Source organism: Arvicola amphibius, chromosome 3 (genome assembly GCF_903992535.2).
Source record: "Arvicola amphibius chromosome 3, mArvAmp1.2, whole genome shotgun sequence".
Classification (NCBI taxonomy): Eukaryota; Metazoa; Chordata; class Mammalia; order Rodentia; family Cricetidae; genus Arvicola; species Arvicola amphibius.
This window is the reverse complement of record NC_052049.1, coordinates 181,572,180-181,591,036: the sequence shown is the minus strand read 5'-3', so window position 1 is coordinate 181,591,036 and position 18,857 is coordinate 181,572,180. Positions and strand designations below refer to the sequence as shown.

General features: G+C 46.0%; 1 protein-coding gene across 2 annotated transcripts in view; it reads left to right on the top strand.

The window, feature by feature from the left end:
- Tgfbr2 (transforming growth factor beta receptor 2) overlaps positions 1-18,857 on the top strand; it is an 88,522-nt gene that overhangs the window by 13,094 nt on the left and 56,571 nt on the right. The window contains exon 2 of one of the 2 annotated variants that reach the window (XM_038323932.1): positions 6,380-6,454. The exons of the other annotated variant lie outside the window; for it this stretch is intronic. Coding sequence (XP_038179860.1) covers positions 6,380-6,454 — 75 coding nt within the window. The remainder of the gene's footprint in view (positions 1-6,379; positions 6,455-18,857) is intronic. 2 annotated transcript variants of the gene reach the window in all.

The window sequence follows — 18,857 nt, the reverse complement described above, 5'->3', positions numbered from 1 at the left end:
GTACAACTTGGGTCCTCACGTTTTTGAGGCAAGTGCTTTCTCCACATAGCCATCTCTCACCTCCAAGTTTAGGACACTCAGTGACTCTCACATGACCACGCATTGTGTTCATATTTTATTCCTTAGAACCTATATAATAATCAGAGGAAATGGTCATTTGATAGCTTCTGTTTTGCAAAATTACATAAAAAGGAAAAGCAAGGCACAACCTTTGATGACAGACACTCTGGAATCCCTGCAGCTATGTAGTTCTAGATTGAGCACAGCGCTCTTAGCTCGTGCTGGGCACTCTTATCTTTTATTGAAACCATTGTTAGGAAAACTCATGATCATCATACACAGAGCCATTCTTAACTACCTGCTTTTTGTTTCTGGAGTGCAGGGTGCCACCCTGTCTGCTGTCCTGTCTCTGCTTCCTCTAGCTGTGGCCTTGCTTGTTCTGCATCCTTCAGCAGCCTCCTCCCGTGAGTTCATGTCGCAAGAGCCCAAATCTTGAGTCCCAGTGCTTCAGAATTGAACATAGTAGGTGTCTGTTTCTTATTGCTGGTGGCAACTAAAGATTTTCTGGTACTCACTGTTCCTTGTGGTCCATCAGATTGGCATCCCTGAAAATCACCTACAGCCTCAGAGATTTTATTTGTCAAGATCCCCAAAGGGCATTTACAAAGAAGGTCTACTTGTCTGCTGTGATTTCCAGTGGGTCCCCACAGGCTGGACCCGTCATGCAGGAAGAGGAGGATTCTTAGGGGAGCTGTCCCCATTGTAACCAACATCTTTCACTAAGCTTGTACCCGACATACTACACCTGGCAGGGGACTGTGCCCTGGCCAGCTGCCAGTCAACGGAGGCAGTTTGCTTTACTGCAGACTCCCTGGGCTTTTAGCCACCAAATAAATGCCCATCTCACTCAAGGTCTGATTCTCTATGGAATACACACCAGTAGTCGTGTGACATCATCAGAGTCTCCCTTGACATACGTAGGCTTTAATCCATGCTTGTACCGGCGGTCGGAGGAGTTTGGAAATAACCAAAATAGTCCTTTTATAATAAATCAGTTTTAATAAAAGGGGAAATAAGGGAACTTACAGAACCAAGGGTCCAGCGAAGCAGAAGGTAACGCGGGGGATAGAAAACAGGGCTCCTTCCGGCGCCCCGATCCTTTTTAAGGGTATCCTACTCCCCTGGGGCAGCCACGCCCCTGAACGCAGGGATTGGGCCAGCTGCCCCAACACATGCTGCGTTCTTTGTGACATGGCATCCCTTAAAATGTCCTTCCTGCCCGGTGCCAAGTTTGTGTGTGCCCAACAAATTAACAAATTAATGACAGTTATTTGGGGAGTTCGTTCTCAGTCTCTCAGTGTTGTTACTTTTGAAGTTATCTATTTGCATTATTTATATAATAAACATTTTCTCTTTACACATTTATTTATTTTGCTTACACATGGTGAGGGAGGGAAGAGGCATGTCATGGAGAGCATGTGGCAGTCGGGGTACCACTCATGAAAGAGTTCTCTGCTTCCACTGTGTGGGCCCCAGGGGCCAAACTCAGGTCCTCAGACTTGGTGGCAAGCGCCTTCACCCCCTGAGCCCTCTCATCAGCTCACCCCCCACCCTTTTCCAATCTTCCTCTTCTGTTTCGAAGAACTCAGTTGTTGAAGCTCAGGAAGGACTCATTAGCCCTTTTCCAACATGCTGGACATTGACTTTAAGGTACTCTGAATGTGCACCCTCTGACTTGCTTCTGTATGGTACTCAATCCTATGGCAGCCTTTAAACCCTGGCTACTTTCATCTTTGAGAATTCTCAGTTCCTGTTGGTGATTAATGCCCCTAAGTAATACTGTAACAATAAACAGTTCTCAGGGTTAAGTTGCTCACCTTCCCAATCGCTTTCTCACTTTTTTTGTTTAAAAACCTTTGCCATCTGAACTGTATTTGGCATGAAGAAAAAAAAAGAATAAAACATTTCCACTGCCTTCTGCATCTCATGCTGATTCCTGTTGCATTGATGCTGATGCATACAGTAGCCAGAGCTTTGCAGATGCACTTTGTGAGGACAGGCCTGGATCAGACCGGGTCTCTCATCTCCCATTCTGCTATTGCATACTTTATGCCATCACTCCTACTTAATTCATTAACTAATTAATTATTTTTCAGTGTGTGTTTATGGTATCTATGAGGATATGCATTTGTGTGTATATTCATGGTATGTGTGAGGGTACATGTGGAGAGTGGGGGATGTGACTATGGTATGTGTGTGTGTGCATGCCTGGGCATACTAGAGAACAACCGGACAACTTGGGCTGTCATTTCTTAGATACTATCAACTATTTTTTAAATAATTAAAACTTTATTGTAAAGAACTTTCATATATAAAGCATTACTCAGGGAGATTAGCCAGACCCAAAATTTATACATCTCAGTGGACTTGAGTAGGCCACTTTGATGGGCCTGGATCTTGCCAAGTATACTAGCCTGCCTGGCCGGAGTCTTACATATCTGCCTGGGTTATCCATGGAAGTCGCTAATGGTTGTGAGCCACCATGTTGTACTAGAAATCCAGCCCAGATCCTCTGCAGGATCAAATGCTCTTAACCATTGAACCATTGCTCCAGCACCAAGGCTACATCTTTAACTCCAGGGAGCTCATTTAAATCCCCATCTTTCTCTTGCTCGCTGCCTCTCTTGCAAGCTCATTCACATGGTCACTTAGCCACCTATTGTGTGTGCCTTCTCACATTGGTATTAGACTGAAAACTCTCCAAGGGAATGGCTGTTGATGTCTTCCTCTCCCCATCTCCTTAGCACATGTTCTCACTATACATGTTTATGTGCATGCTGTGTTCCTTGCTGCTCTCAATTCCTGGCTTTTAAAGGTAAAGGAACAGGCTTACAAGCCTAGAATACTTGCCTTCTTGCTATTAAACATTACAGCCAGAGCTTTGCTACCTATAGCTACAGGCACGCTTCATAAAATGCTGGGCTTGTAGGAAGTCTTACACGATCCACTCTGTTGCTGTCTACAGTACAGATTTGCTCAACCTCCAGTTTTTTATTCTGTGCATCTGGGGGTGGCGTACTGGGAAGAGGTTACAAGGCCTGTTGTTCTTTTGTACATTGCATTTGTCTTTGATGTGTTTATTCTTTTGTCCGTCACTTCAGACAGTGTGATTCTAGAAGCTCACAGAACTCAGAAAGTCAATAGCCATATTGCTTAGTACAAGTACTGGCCCCTGCTACCTTCCTTCGTATGAATTGTATGTTGTCCTCTGCCACACCAGGACTGTTGGAGAAGGGATGAGAGACTGTGGAGGAAGCAGAGAGAGTTGGATGACTCTTCTTCCTGCTTGAGAATAGTCCAAGTGTCCTTGTCACGAAGGTGACCCTTTCTGTGAAAGCCCTGTTAGAATAAATGACACATTTGTAACCATTGACTATGAGGCCTTGTTGTATGGATGCTCAACAGAAACATGCTGGGAGGCCATTCTGGAAAGCCTGTAATCCTCTCCTCCACCATGGTGTTCTCGGCTCCATGAGGCAGCGCCAGAGCACGTGTAGCCTGGGCACCATGAGCTGTGTGTTTCCTGCTCCACCTGCAGGCAGAGCACCACCCAGTTCATACACTGGATCATCCCTGTGATGCTCCCTCTCTGAGGAAAGTATGAAGTAGCTACTGACATCAAAACATCCCTCGGGCTTTGTGCGAGGTAGATTTTCTCACCATTGTGACAACAATACCAGGCAGAAGCAACTTGAAGGTAAATAGATTCTTTGGTTTGGGACAATGTAATCAGGAAGGCATGGTGCAGAGGTCATGGCCACTCTGGCAAGGAGCCTCTAGCAGGACTTGTTCACATCTGAACAAAAGGACAAGGGAGCAGACAGCTCAAGCTAGAGCCAGAGGCAGCTGCTGCTTGCAAGGCTAAGCCCATGTGACTTATTCTGCTAGGGTGGGTTTGGTCTGGAAGAGTTCACAACATCCCCAGACAGTGCCACCATCTGGAGATGCAGTATTCAGACGTAAGCTGTGGGGGACATGTCATATTCAGGCCCATCAGCAGGCGTGCAGTGGCTGCCTGAGCATTTACCCACTCTGCAGAGTCAGAAGAAATGAAAGAAAAGTTAATAACCTTAGCCCTAATAGCCCGACACTTTTCAGAAATGGTTGCGAGATAAGACTCTTAATTTGACACACCATTGGTTAGCTTTTAAAACTGCCCATGTTCATCTTCTAAGATCTTAATGATGGTGTTGGCGAGTGTTGTGGCCATCATCTGATCACTTACACTGTTCAGGACATTACTGGGCATTATCACAAACCTAGAGTGTCACCTCTCACCCACTTATTAATGAGATGCCTGGAGAGTCTCCAGGGCACAGAAGCATACCCAGTTTCTTTTTAATGGTGATTAATTGTGCTATTTGACAATTCCATAATGCATACAGCACGTTCTACTTCCTCTCCCTGTCCTCTCTTATCTCTCTCTCACTGCGCCACCCTTCCCCTATCCCACCAGCACGTGACTTGGCTTTGTGACCCGTTCAGATAAGCAGGGCCACCCATGTGACAGTTGAGTTGATGGCATCCAGTTTCTTAACAGTTTACCCTTAACTTCTTGAATCAGAGCCATAGCTTCAGCTCCCAGGACCGAGTCCATTGGTTTTATCTCTGCCAATGTGTAATAACAACGCCCCCCACCACCTCTTTCTTTTCTCTTGGTGTAAATATGTATGTGTTGCGTGTGTGTGTGTGTGTGTGTGAAGATTAGAGGTTAATCCTGAGTGTCTCTTTCTATATTATTATTATTATTATTATTATTATTATATTACTAACAGAATAGCTCTCTGAACTTGGAGCTCATCAATTAATTAGGTTAGACGTGCTGGTAGGCAAGCCCCAGGGATCCTCATGTCTCTATCCTCCCAGAGACGGGATTTTAAGGAATCACCACCATGCCCAGCCTTTTCGTTTGGCTGCTGTGACTTGAACTCAGGTCCTCTTGCTTACGTAATGACACTTTACTGACTGGGTCATCTTCCCCTGCAACTCCTTGTACATAAAAAACAACTGGCCTGGGTATCCAGTGTCTATGTGAGTCATGCCTTGCCAATCAAAACAGCCCTGTTCTTCTCCAAATATTTCTTCAGGTGTTCATTTTTTAAAAGTTCTGGAAGGGAGATGAGAAACAATAAGCAACCTCTGATAGAAGGCTAGTTGATTATGACTGGTTCTGCCTGCCCTCGGAAGCTTGGGGGAGTGTCATTGACAGTGTGGCTTCCAGTAAATCTTCACTATGATGTCACCAGGGTGTCGAGTACTTGGTTCTTGTGCTCTCTGAATGGCAGGGTCCTAGAGTCAGAAGGAAATGGGGAGATTAGAGGGTTCCAAGCAGAGCGTAGGCTGTGTTCCGGGAGGTCGGTGTGCACTCCATTGGAGTAACCAGGGACACAGCAGGGCCAGTCTAGTAAATGTCACCACACTGTTGGTTGTCCTTCTCATTGCTGCAGTACCTGAGACAGAAGCAACTCAGGGAAGGGAGGCTTGTTTTGACACACAGTTTGGGTTTACGGTCGATTATGATGGTGGAAGCATATGGAGCGGAAACCTGAGGCAGCTGGTCTCACAGCACCCACGGGCAGGAAGCAGAGAGAGATGCCTGCTGGTGTTTGCTTGCCTCCCCCTTATCATTCAGTTGAAGGACCCAGTGAGGTGGGGCTTTTCACATTCAGGGTGGGTCTCCTCTCTTCAGGTAAATCTCTCTGGACACACCCTCATAGACGCACTGAGTTGTGTTTCCCTGACAACTCTAAATGTAACCAAGTTGACTGTCAAGACGGGTCATCTCATTGCCTCTGCTCCTCTTTGTTCTGTATAATCTAGGAGCACGTCAAATGTCTTTCGCTGTTTGAATAGGTAGAAATGAATATTAAAACAAATATTTAAAATGAGCATTAAAATGAAATGATGAATATTAGAAACACAGCCATCGTGGGGCATGGGAATACGGCTCAGTAATGGAACGCCTGCCTTCTGGGAGGCCTGAACTTCAACTCCCAGTACCACACACGCAAAGGTTGCTAAAGCGGCTCTTTCCCCACCTCTTTCGTGGTGGGGAAACCAGCGCCCAGAAAGCAGGGCACAAACTCAGCTTGAATTTCTTTATTCTCAGTGAAATGGGCAAAGAACAGCAGTTAGGCTTGGGATTGCAGTCTCATAGGTCTGAAGACAAACTATTGCCCATGCCTGGCTGTTATGTTCTATCCTTAATTTTTAACACAAATACAACACTTCGTTAATTGAAAACTGCGTACGCTTGCTTGCCATTTCCAATCTCGAAACTGCCCTCTGAGGGGGTATAATTCTCCATCCCATTTTACAGATGTGGAAATGGAGGCCCAGAAAGATGTGCCCATCCACCTAAGCTGTAATAGGACCATCCATCCACTGAAACGCTGTAACGTATTGCGAATTTGTCTTTTCGTCTTTCTATCCTTTGTACTTTATTCTTTCACTGCTTACTTTCTACATAAGTCTGCGATAGAAATCTGTGGTCCTAGGGCTGGAGAGCTGGCTCAGCAAGCTAGGAGCAGACGCTGCTCTTGCAGAGGATCTGCGTTCAGTCTTCAGTACGCACGTTAGGGCAGCTCACAACCGTGTATAACTCCAGCTCAAGAGGATCTGATACCCACTGGATCTGGCCTCCTTGGGCACTGTACTGATGTGCACAAACCAATTCACAGACACACACAAGGATATCTCTACCCCATCATATTTTCACATGCTAATAGCTAAACTGCGGTTGAGGTTGGGGATGGGGACTAATACCAGAAGCTTAGTTCTCACTTTGAATGTTAGAATGATGGAGAATTTCTTCTTTCAGGTCACACTTCTTTGAAGTCTTTTGCCCCTGTACCCCCACCTAGTGGAGTTCAGACTGTACAATATGTCTTTTTTCTCTCTCTCTTTTGCTTATGGGGGCAGCCTCTCTTCTGGGCACCACTGTGGTCTTGCTAATCCCACTGGTTGAGAATACTACCAGTACCATGATTTAAAGCCATATTTGAAGCAAACTTTAAATACTGGCCTTATGCATGGACGCTGGCCAAGTCCATGCACAGTTTACCAGGCAAATGGCTCCAAGTCACAATTTGCAGGGGCTTAAGTATTTCCCATGAGGCCCAATCAGGGGCAAGCCTACATCCTGATGTATTTCCTGCCTGTGAACCTCCCTCTCACATGTGACCAAGCACTTCTGGTGCAGATGGATCAAGCAAACTTGTTTAGGGGAGTGAAAACACATGGCTTGTTACCTCCTATAAACTGTAGCCTCCAGCATTTCAGGAACTGTCTGTCCTTGGGGCAAGGGGCTTGCAGCTCAGAGGCATTTTTGTCTCCTGGATCTCTAAGGCACAGTAATTAAAACTTAAAATGTACTTAGGCTCTCACAGTCTGTCCTCTTGAGGCTGTATCACTATTCCCAGGAGACACATGTTGCCATTTATAAAATGCTGGGCAATGATGGGACAATCCTAGAATCCCAGAACTTGAGATGCGGAGGGAAGGAGGGTCAAGAGTTCAAGTTCAAATATCTGGTCAGCCTCAGTTACAGGAGCCCTGCCTCAAAATACCAAAATAAATAACTAAAAAAAAAAAAAAAAATGAAGCCAGGCGGTGGTGGCGCACGCCTTTAATCCCAGCACTCGGGAGGCAGAGGCAGGCGGATCTCTGAGTTCGAGGCCAGCCTGGTCTACAAGAGCTAGCTCCAGGACAGGCTCTAGAAACTACAGGGAAACCCTGTCTCGAAAAACCAAAAAAAAAAAAAAAAAAAAAAAAAAAAATGAAAACAGGCAGCTAGATAAATAACCAAACAAGTAAATGAGAACATATAACAGACAGCTACTTGCTGTCGTTCTGTGGCTCCCCCATTTCCCAGAGCTTCAGGTGCCCAACACATCAGTGAACACAAGCATCTCTTTGTAAGAAGAGCAGGTCCTCACCCTGTCGACCTAGAAGGCAATTGTATGGCTTCTCGTATAGCTGCATAACTGTGAATCTCCAAATAAAGACGTGAAGAAGAATGAAGGTGTTTCAGAGGCAGAGCGGGAGTAAGAAAGACACCCAGGGTGTTGTCAGATTGCTGGGATAGAAAACAAGATTGAGTTTGAGGGGTAGCACAGCCTCTGTACAGCTACAGCATTTCCAAAGGACATGGGATAAAGAATGACCTGAAGGGCTGGGGAGATGGCTCACTGGTTAAGAGCACTGGCTGCTCTCAAGGACCTGAATTCAGTTCCCAGTACCAAGTCCGGTGGCTAACAACCACTGGTAACTATAGCTCTGGGGGGTTCCTTGGCCTCTTCTGGCCTCCCTGGGTACTTAAACACACACGTACATAATAATAAAAAATAATAAAGTGAATCCCTTTTCAAAGAAGAATGACCTTGGCTAGCAGACAGTATACATGACCTGCGTGACCTGCGAGGTGACCAAGCTAATAGGCAGTCCCAATTTTCCACAGATTGCTTTGCAGAAGTGTTACTCTGAAAAAGGAGAAGTTGAGTCATGATATTTTATTTAATTTTTGTCAAAGCATGAATTAAGCGAGCTCTGGGGACAGTGGCTTCATTCTCTCCTATGCCACCAGTCCTCAGCAGGGCAAGGTTCCTGCGGTTTGAGTGAGCTGGAGGGGCCTTGTGATCCTCCTTCCTGCTGCAGGTTTTCCATTAGGGTTGGGCTTCCTGAAGTAATGACTGGATTAATGGATTTATGGTAGAATTGGCAAAGTTTTCCTCAAATTCTTAGGGATTTCACTGTTACGTTTTATGTACTTCCTTTAAAAATATTGCATATTTTTAAGTCTTCCGGAATAATCCTTTTTATATAATCCTTAAAAACTGTCATGTACATACTGATTCTTGTATTAAGGAAGAAGTCACTGTAACAACAACAACGCTAAATTTGAGCATTTCAGAAATGGCCCTTCTTCAGGTTGGGATAGAGATCGTGCACAAAGGCTAGGGAAGGGAATTCCGTAGCAGGGAGAGAGTGGCTTAGGATGCATCCTGTTTGCGTTGTATCTGTGTAACCACGTGCTTTTTTCTGAATGACAAATTTATACACCGCTGTCAGCTCTGAACTGAGAAGCCATTTTCTGTTGACTAATAGGAAGCTGGTAGAGTCCATGACCATCATGATGGGGAACACGGCAACAGGCAGGCAGGTGTGATTCTGGAGCAGTTACTGAGCGCTTACATCCTGAGACAGCAACCACCAGACAGAGAGAGGGGAGTAGGCCTCATTCAGCCCCAACATACCTTCTCCAACAAGGCCACACCTCTTAATCTGTCCTAAACAGTTTGGCCCTTTCTCATTCAAACTACTACAAGGTCCCAAGAAGTTTAAGCCAGCCTTGAACTCTCCAGGTAGGCAAGAATGACTTTGAACAACTGTTCCTCCTGCCTCTGCCTCCTGGCTGCTGGGATTACAGACTTACCCTGTCAGGACCAGTTTATGGGAAGCTGGGGATCAAACTCAAAGCTTTGTATGTGGAAGGCAAGTGCTCTACCAGCTGGACCGCATCCTCAGACCTCAAGACACTTTCTAATTTTCAAAATTATTTGTATTTAATTTACTCATTTATGTGTGTGGCTGGTATATGTGTGTACACATGCATGCGTAGGGCAGAAGACAAATGGAAAACTTTTGGATGTTAGTTTTATTCTCTTCTTTTGTCATGAGGATTCTTCCTGGTGCTTGAACTCAGGTCATCAGACTTAGAGACAACTCCCTTGATCCACTGAGTCATCTCACCAACCTAAGACACATTTTAGAAGTTCATTACTCTTGGACGGGAAGGGACTTATGGGGATGAACATCTGTTGAGAAGCTAGAGGCAGCTGGTGACTGCGGAGTGGGAGGGTGGGGGGGTGATGAAGTTGCTTTCTTCACGGGTGAGACCAGTGGTAGGTTGCTGAAGCTATAGTGCAGAGCCCAACATCCATATGTGTTCAGACAACTAACTGTCTCCATCCATCCATCCATCCATCCATCCATCCATCCATCCATCCATCCGTCTGTCCGTCAATCTATGTATCTATCTATGTATCTATCTATGAATCTATGTATCTATGTATGTATGTATGTATGTATGTATGTATGTATGTATGTATCTATCTATCTATCTATCTATCTATCTATCTATCTATCTATCTGTCTATCATCTATCTATGTATCTATCTATCTACCTACCTACCTACCTATCTGAACTAGGACATAAGGTGGAAAGGGGACAGGAAAAGAACCTAAGAAGAGTTGGAAAGTGAGAGGTAGGTTTGATCAAAACAAGATACATTCATAAAAAGGAAAAAAAAAACAAGCAAGCAAGCAAACAAACAAACATAACAACAACAAAAACTAAAGAGAGAAAATCAGCTTCATCAGGAAATTCTCCATTCCAATATTTCAAATGAATCTCCTCATGTCCTGCTGGGAGGACTGGCTAAGGAGTTCCGCCCTTCCCAAAGATCATAACTGGCAGAATTCCTTCTGAAGAATTTACCCAGAGTGATCTTTGAAGAAGAATGTTCACAGTGAAAATGAACGGCCCTGGAGCCATGTGTTTATCTTCCCTGCCTCATCCCCAAACAGGATCAGAGGTTGAGTTATAGGAAGATGCTTTGGGTTGGGCCTGACCACACCTGCCAACAACTCTGGAGGTGCTGTACCCTGGCGGCGTGCTGTGCTCCAGACACTTAGAGAAGCGCTTACGGGCAGCTGCTGACGATCCTGCCCTGATGCACTTCTGTCTGTTAAATTCACCACTCTGTAGAGACTGCAGCTCTCCCCCTCCCATGTGTATTCTTAAATGTTACTGGCTTTAGATTCATCTTTTTCATTGTATGTGTATGAGTGTTGTGTCTACATGCATGTGTGTGTACCATGTGCATGCCTGGAGCTCAAGGAGATCAGAAGAGGATGTTGGATCCCATGGATCTGGGGTTAGGGATGATTTTTGCTGGGACTAGAACTTGGGTTCACTGCAGGAACAGCTAGTGCTCTTAACTGCTGAGCCATCTCCAGACCACCTTCCTGATGTGGGTGTGGGTGTGTACATTTGGATATACACTGTGTGAGGGTGGTTGTGCCTGCACATGTATGTTCATTCCATTGCAGGCTGAAGAACAACTTCCAGGCTCTTCCTTAGAAATGCCTTCTACTTTCTTTTTGACGCAGGCCCTTTCACTGGCCTGGTGCTTGCCAAGTATGGTAAACTGGCTAAGGAGCAAACCCGGGGACCCTTCTTTTTCCGCCTCTCCAGCCCTGGGAATATAAGCCCACACCTCCATGTCCGTCCATCATCTTTGTATAGGTTCCGAGGGTTGAACTCAGTCCCTCTGCTTGCAGAGCAAGAATGTGCCCAAGCGAGCAATTCCCCCAGCCCAGCCCCAAGACTTTGTCCTTTGTTGAACTGTGTTTCATGTCCAACCCTGGCTGTACATCCAAATCATCTGAGAAGTTTTAAAGTAATCCCGCTGCCTGAGTCAACCCGTACGTTCTGGCTCACTGGCCTGAGTAAGGCCTTGGCTTCATCTCAATCTCAAAAAAAAAAAAAAATCCCTAGATGCTTCTGATGTGGAAGCCAGGATTAAAAACACCGATTCAGCCAAACCCAGTGAGTGTACAAATAAGTAGGTGCCCAGGAACGGCAAGATATTTCGGCAGTGCCCACAGTAGAGGAACGCCATTTCCTGGGTTCAGCCGCTCCCACTGTAGCAAAGACGAACAGGAAGACTTCAGAGCAGAGCTGTGCAAGAGTAAAGATTCTTTTATTTTGGAGACATCTGCAGAATGGCGACTTCCTCGGAGATGGGGTGTAGCTCAGTTGTCTACCATGTGTGAAGCCCTGGGTTGCTTGCCTAGTGAGGCTCCAATGGGGAGGGAAGGCAAACATTTGCAACCTCAGCTTTCTGGAGGGCGAGGATTCCAGAATCAGAAAGTGATCTTTAGCTGTAGAGTGAAGGGGAGGCCAACATTTCCTGCTCTTGATGCCTACCTGGGAGATCTGGGGGAGGCAGAATCAGGGTAGAGTCTTGCACTGACCCTGGGCCTGCTGGTTCCATTAGGCGAAGCCAGCTGGCCTACCAGCCCCCAAGAGTCTCCTGTCTTTGCCTCCCAGTGCTGGAATTACAGGCACGGAATGCTGTGCTTATTTAAGTTGGTGGGTGCTGGGGATCGAACTCAGGATCACCATGGCTGTATGACAAGGGCTTTACTGACTGAGCCATCTCTCCCACCCATTAAACATTCTTTGAAAATGATATGTAACCATTGGCTACTGGGATCTTTTCACATCTCACTTTCCTTGGATCCTAAGGGGGCATGAGAGGGACAGATTGAATTCTTTGACCACTTCTGTCTGGTCATCTAAGGCTAACAGTATCATGGTTGAATATATATTCTAACTATCCTGCTTTGTCAGAGGAATGAATGTCCAGCCAGGCTGCTTTTATAATGTAGGATCTTAGTTGTCATCTGTGAAAGGCTCTAAAAACAGTATTGTCAGACAAGGGAGATGGCTTAGTGATTCAGTGAGTAAGTGTGCTTGCTTGTAGGCTTAAAGACTTGAGTTCAAATCTCTAACTCACTGTCAAAAGGCTGGGTGGTGGTGACTGCATGTGTTTGTAACCCCAGGGCTGTAAAAAGCAGAGACTGGAGGATCACTGGGACTTGTTAGTATGCAACACACACACACACTCACATACATCACATATACACACTACACACACTCACACACACTCATACAGCACACACAAACACACACACTCACATACATCACATATACACACTATACACTCACACACACTCATACAGCACACACACAAACACACATATATACCACATAGACACATACAAACACATATATGCATATATACATGTATATATGCACACCACAAAACACACATATACATCATAACAACACACACACATGCTATATATATATATATATATATATATATATATATATATATATATATATATATACCAGCTCACACACACATATACATACACACAGATACAAACACAGCCATAATACAAACACACATAAACCACAATACACACACATACACATATAGACCACACATACATGCACACACAGAGATACCCACGTACATACACACATGCATTACACATGCACATATACCATACATATGCGTGTGTGCGCTTGCACACACACACTCACCTTTGTAGAAGGGCTGTATGAATAGATTGGTGTGCTAGAGAGATTGCTTAGGGGCTCACATACTTGAGCAGCTTTCCCTCAAGGTGGAAGGTGAAGGCCTACATCCGAAGTTGTCCCCTGACCTCCACATGCTTATTTCTGCACACACACACACGCACGCACGTGCACACACACACACACTCACAGAGGTTAAAAACATGGTATTGTTATGTGGGAGTAGAGTGTGTATCCCTTCTCAGCCTCTATGTATAGGGCAGTGGGGATAACGGGATTGTAAGCAGCTCAGACGAACTTGGACAAAAAAGCAAAAGATTGGAACAGTTGTGGGGTTTAGAAGGCGCACAGGGAAGGCTATGGGAGGAGTGGAGTGGAACACAGCATGGTAGCCTGTTTGTATGAGAAAACCATAATAAAATGCACAGCTTTGTATATTAACTTTAAAAACCACTCCTGGAGTCACAGGAAAGGAGGGAAAAGGCAATGGAGGGAAGGCTGAGAAGTCTCAGGCTGAGGAATGCCTTACTTTTAACTGGACCTGACTTATATCAATGCGTCCTGCAGAGAACTGGCTTCCCTGGGGCCTTGGGGTTTCCCCCTGTGAGTTGGTCACCTCTCTTCTCCTTCTGTCCTGGGAGCTCAGCAGTCTTTGGCAGACTATGGCTGAAACCCTCCCAAAAGCCTTGCATTTAAAAAAGCCAATATTTTTTTTCTGAAATATTAATTTCCTCGCTCTAGGCTGCTGTGGACTTTGACTGGAAACTTAATCTCCATGCCTTGGTTCTGCATTATGTTTCTGTCATTGAAATGGGGCTTAAGGAGAATTACTTGATACCTTGGCAAGCCTCCCTATTTTAAACAGTCTTTTATCTTGGGGCCAGGGATTTGCATTTGGAGAGGCTAGGCCAGCTGACTCCAGCCCTGGCAGGTTGCGACTTGTTGCAAATCTTGTTCTGCCCATTTCTCTCGCTATTAGAACCTTCTTGCCATGCCACTCAGGGCTTATGGGTTTAGCAAGGAGTGCTAGTCCCTGTCCTTGATTGTCTTTTGCATTTGCTCCACCAGGGACACCAAGGCCAGAGCCAGCAAACCACCTAATAGAAGCCACGTTCCCCCAGGGGCAGAATTCCATCCCACTGCCAGCTCTGCCCTTCTTGAGGTCTTTGTTTATTATTGGGGTTTTGTTGTTGCTGTTGTTTTCATTTGCTTGCTTGTTTGTTTTGAGACAGGGCAGAATTCAAACCCAGGAACCATTAAACCACTCCCTGGCTCCCTTTTTGAAACTGTGCCACAGTGGGCTAGGTCCACTGGCTGTTAGTGCCAGGAATCTGCCTGGATCTCCTCCCTAGCACAGAGATGACCATCAAACACTAGGCTTCTTCTTGTTTTTTACATAGATTGTGGGGAATTGAACTTTGGTCCACATTCATGCGAAGCAAACCCTTGACCCAGTGAGCTGTCTCCCCAGGCCCTGGGAGGTTTTTTCCCGATGAAAATCTCTCTGTTGTTGATCAAGTGTGACAAGTGGCTAGTGTGACACAGAACTGAGTATGTAATTTTATTTACCTATTCTTTTTTAAAGAAATTAATGATGGCCTTGAACCCAGGGCCTCAAGTGTGAGCAATAATAGCTACCACTAAGCTACTGCCCAGCCTGGTGTTACTTATCTTAATTTTAAGTGTAGTTTGATGGTTGCTGCCTTGCTTGGGATCCCGCCCTTGAGCTCAAGACCTCAGGAAGGTACTTTTTGCCAGAAGCCTTTCTGGGGACCTCTCTGCAGCCTGGCTCCAAGGCCTGACCACTTCATGGCCAGCTCAGGAAGGAAAGCCGTTCTCCTTGACTTCTACTCCAGTGTCCTCTCCACTGCTAATTCTGACTGCTGAAACCTTCAGCTGCTTATCTTTTACAAATTCACACTCTTGTATCTGGATTTAACACGCCCCTCCTACCTCTATTGTCTCCTTTCCCCCTGTGAACATATCCCAATTCCTTGAACAACTATAAATATGATTTTATTTTTTTAGAGATCAGATGGATTTGGCAGAAGATGACTTTTTTTTTCTTGAAACCTAAAGATGGAATATGGGAGGGTGGTGTCACTGGACTTGAGAGAATGATAAACAAGACTAAGAGCCAGCCAGGGCAGCAAGGCCAATGTTGGAGATGCCCAGAACAGCCAGGAACTAAAGCAAGTCTTTTTAAGTTGAAGAACGGACTCAAGTCATAGGTCAGGGGCAAATTTAAGGAAAGGACGTGAAGCTGGTGATGGGTGTCTGCCATTTAGAAGGATTTATCAGGAATAGCCTGGGGTCGTGCCTCATCCTGTAAATGCTCAAGCTTGGGAACTTGGGTCCTGCTTCCCACTACACAAAACTGGGCGTGGTAGTAGGAGCCTGTAACCCCAGCCCTGGGGAGGCAGACGCAGGAAGATTCTTCGGGCTTACTGGCCCGAGAGTTTAGCTAAGTCAGTGAGCTTCGGGATATGAGGGATTAGGTGGGGGGTGAGAGAGGAAGGCCCCAGACGCCAATGCCCAGCCTGCATGTGCACGCATGAGAATTTACGGACACACGTACAACACATGCACAAGAATTTAAAGAAGAGCAGCCTGTTGGTAAGATTATATCTGAGCAGAGGCTGGGATCAAGGCACAAAGAGGGAGGGCTGTGGAAGTGAGAACACTGCAGTGGGGTACCCCAAAGCTGTGCAGCTGTGCTTGTCACCGCCATGGCTTCCTATAGTCAACTTTTTTTTTTTTTTTTTTTTTTTTTTTTTTTTTTTTTGCATTTATTGGTGCGTGCTTTTCCAGTGGGCTTCACGAGGGTTGGGAACTAGTTGGCCAGACTGGCCTGGAAGAGAACCTGACTAGGTTAAGGCTGGTAGGACACTTCCTGCCCAAATACATTCATTCCTTAGTCACCTCCAGCCCTGAAGCTCCCCCCCCCCCCCCCCCACTTTCCTGAGGGAAAACAGTTTCGTGAGCAAGTTATTTGAATGAGGGTCAAGGTGAAAAGGTCAAAGTTAAGTTAATAGTAGAGCTTCCCTAAAAAGATCTTCTTCAGGGGTCTGAAGCAGATTGGGGTGATAACTCAGTTCAGGGATAAAGTGTTTGACAGGCAATCCTGGGGCCCTGAGTTTAATCCTCAGAACCCATGTTAAGAACACCCAACAATAAGAAACTGGGTGTGACAGGATCCTGGCACTGAGGCAGAAACAGGCAAATTTCTGGGGCTCACTGTGCAGCCAACCTAGCCAAATAGGTGAGCTTCAGGCCAGTGAGAAACCCTGTCTCAAATAAGCAAGAGGGGAGGGGTGTCATCTGAGGAGCAGCCCCGAGGATTGTCCTCTCTCCTTCACACAGACGGGTACACATGTGACCGCGCGGGTTACGAGCACGCAGGTGCCTGCACAAAGGTGTCTATGCTTAATTAATGAGCCAGCCTCGGGTCCTTCACCATCGCAGCACAAACGAGCTAAAACACCAACCTCAGCAACTTCAGTGTGGATTGTTGTCGTCGTCGTAGGTTTTGGTTTGGTTTGGTTTGGTTTGCGGTGGCTGGGGGTGGGGTAGCTGTTGGAGGGCAACCTCCTGCACGGTGCACTTGCTTCCCTCTGGGAGACCTGTAAACGGTGTATTACAAATCTCGTTCCTGTCAGAACAGTGAGCAACGCCCAGGGAAGGCAACCATCAACTGCTCACTTTCCATCCTGGCCCTCTGTGAGAAAACCAGCAAAATCGCCCAATTTCAGGGCAGATTCTCAGATTTCATTTCAAATTTCCTGCCCTTTGTTGTCTTTTCTTGAAGTCTGAACAATGCTGGAGCCTTGGTTCTTTTTTCTTTTGACTTCCTCTGCTTGGAAACCACACAGGGGAAGGTTCCAAGGGGCCTGGTGCTATCTCAGAAGCCGAAGTGGATCTGAACTCAGAGTCGGCCTTCTGAAGCCAGCCTGTCAAGCAGAGTTTGTCGGCTAGAAATGACCATTGTTTTAATACCTCGCCAGAGCCACGCAGAGGATTGATGTTGCTTTCGTTTCCTTCGAGGGCTGTATCTCTGGCCTTCGATTTGCACGGAGAGGAGGGAGATCAGCTTGACTAAGTGGTATACAAGAAGGGGATTCACGTTCAGTTTTGACTTTCAATTCCACTGATATTTGTTGGGTGGGCTGGGGGTGTAGCTCAGTGGGGAGAAGGCATACTCAGCACACATGACGCTCTGAGAGTCTTCTCCAGAACTACAGGAAACTGGACGAAGTAGAACACAGGCCAGGGACTCCAGCACTCTGGAGGTGGAGGATTAGAAGTTCAAGGTCTTCAAAGGCCAGCCTGGACTACCTGAGACCCTGTGTCAAACAAAACAAAACAAAGCAAAACAGCCAGGAAGATGGGATGGGTACGAAGGCTCAACGAGCAAAGGTGCTTGCTGCCTCACCTGCTCCTGGAGTCCGTCTGAATGAGGGAAGAAGAAACCGTTCTTACAAGTTGCATAGCACTACGGCATGCACATCTGTATATGTACCCACACAGTAAATAAATGTTAAAAAAAAAATCTAGAATGTAATATATATATTGAGCCCATGTTAGATGGTAGATCCAGAGCCGAAGTAATAGTCAGTTCCCAGCAGTGAATAGTCCCTTCCTCGGGACACTTCCAGCTGGTTGTCTGAGCCAACTTGAGCAATTACTAAACCACACCCCTCCTCTGGGAAACAGGAGAGCAGACATCAGTAATTGATGGTGTACTAGCTGTTTATGTGCAATCGCCCTGGGCTTCATCATTACCTATCATTCAAGCCGAGGCCAGAAGGCATCAAGTAGACACTGATACTGAGGCTGAGTGCGTTTGAGATTCTTACAGGAAATGTTCTGAAATGGAGCTTCCTCCTTGGCCCTGAAAAAAAAATGGAGGAAATGCCTACAGCCTCCTTTGTCACTTGGCAGAATTTCCCTTCCTCTGAACTCGTGATAACTAAATGACACTCTGTGTTTAGTCTTGGGAGGCTGCTCAGTTGCAGTGATTCGGGTTTGTATGTGAGCCGTGGGTGGGGACGGGGAAGTTATAGAGAGGGAGTCTCATGCAACAAATAAAGAGAACACAGCGTACGGCGACTCACTTGGGCTCCATGCTCCCTTCTCTTTGTCTAGGCACATGCATGAGTTAATGTGTGCTTATGTGCAATCCACTGTGTGCAGGGCAGAGGACAGCCTTGGGAGTTGCCTCTCTTACACCACATGGGTCTCAGCAAGCGAACTCTACTTGTCAGGCTGGTAGCAAATGCTTTTATCTGTGGGACCATCTTGCCTGGTTCACTTTGTTTGGTGAGTCCCAGGCTTACTGCTTCAGTAGGCTGGCTGGCCTGCAAGCCATGGGGGTCTGCAGTCTCCACTCCCCCAGCATTGGAATTACAGTTGTGATTATAAGCATGCACCACCACACTCGCCTTTTTTTATGTGGGTTTTAGCAGTCAAACTCGGGTCCTCATATTTGCATGGCAACAATTTACCCACTGAGTTGTCTCCCTAGCCCAAACCCCCTTTTCCTTATAGGACTAATTCATAGCGTCCTATTCTGTGGGGCTGAGGCCAAAACACTTAGATTTCCTAGCTCTTGGAAGTTGAATTG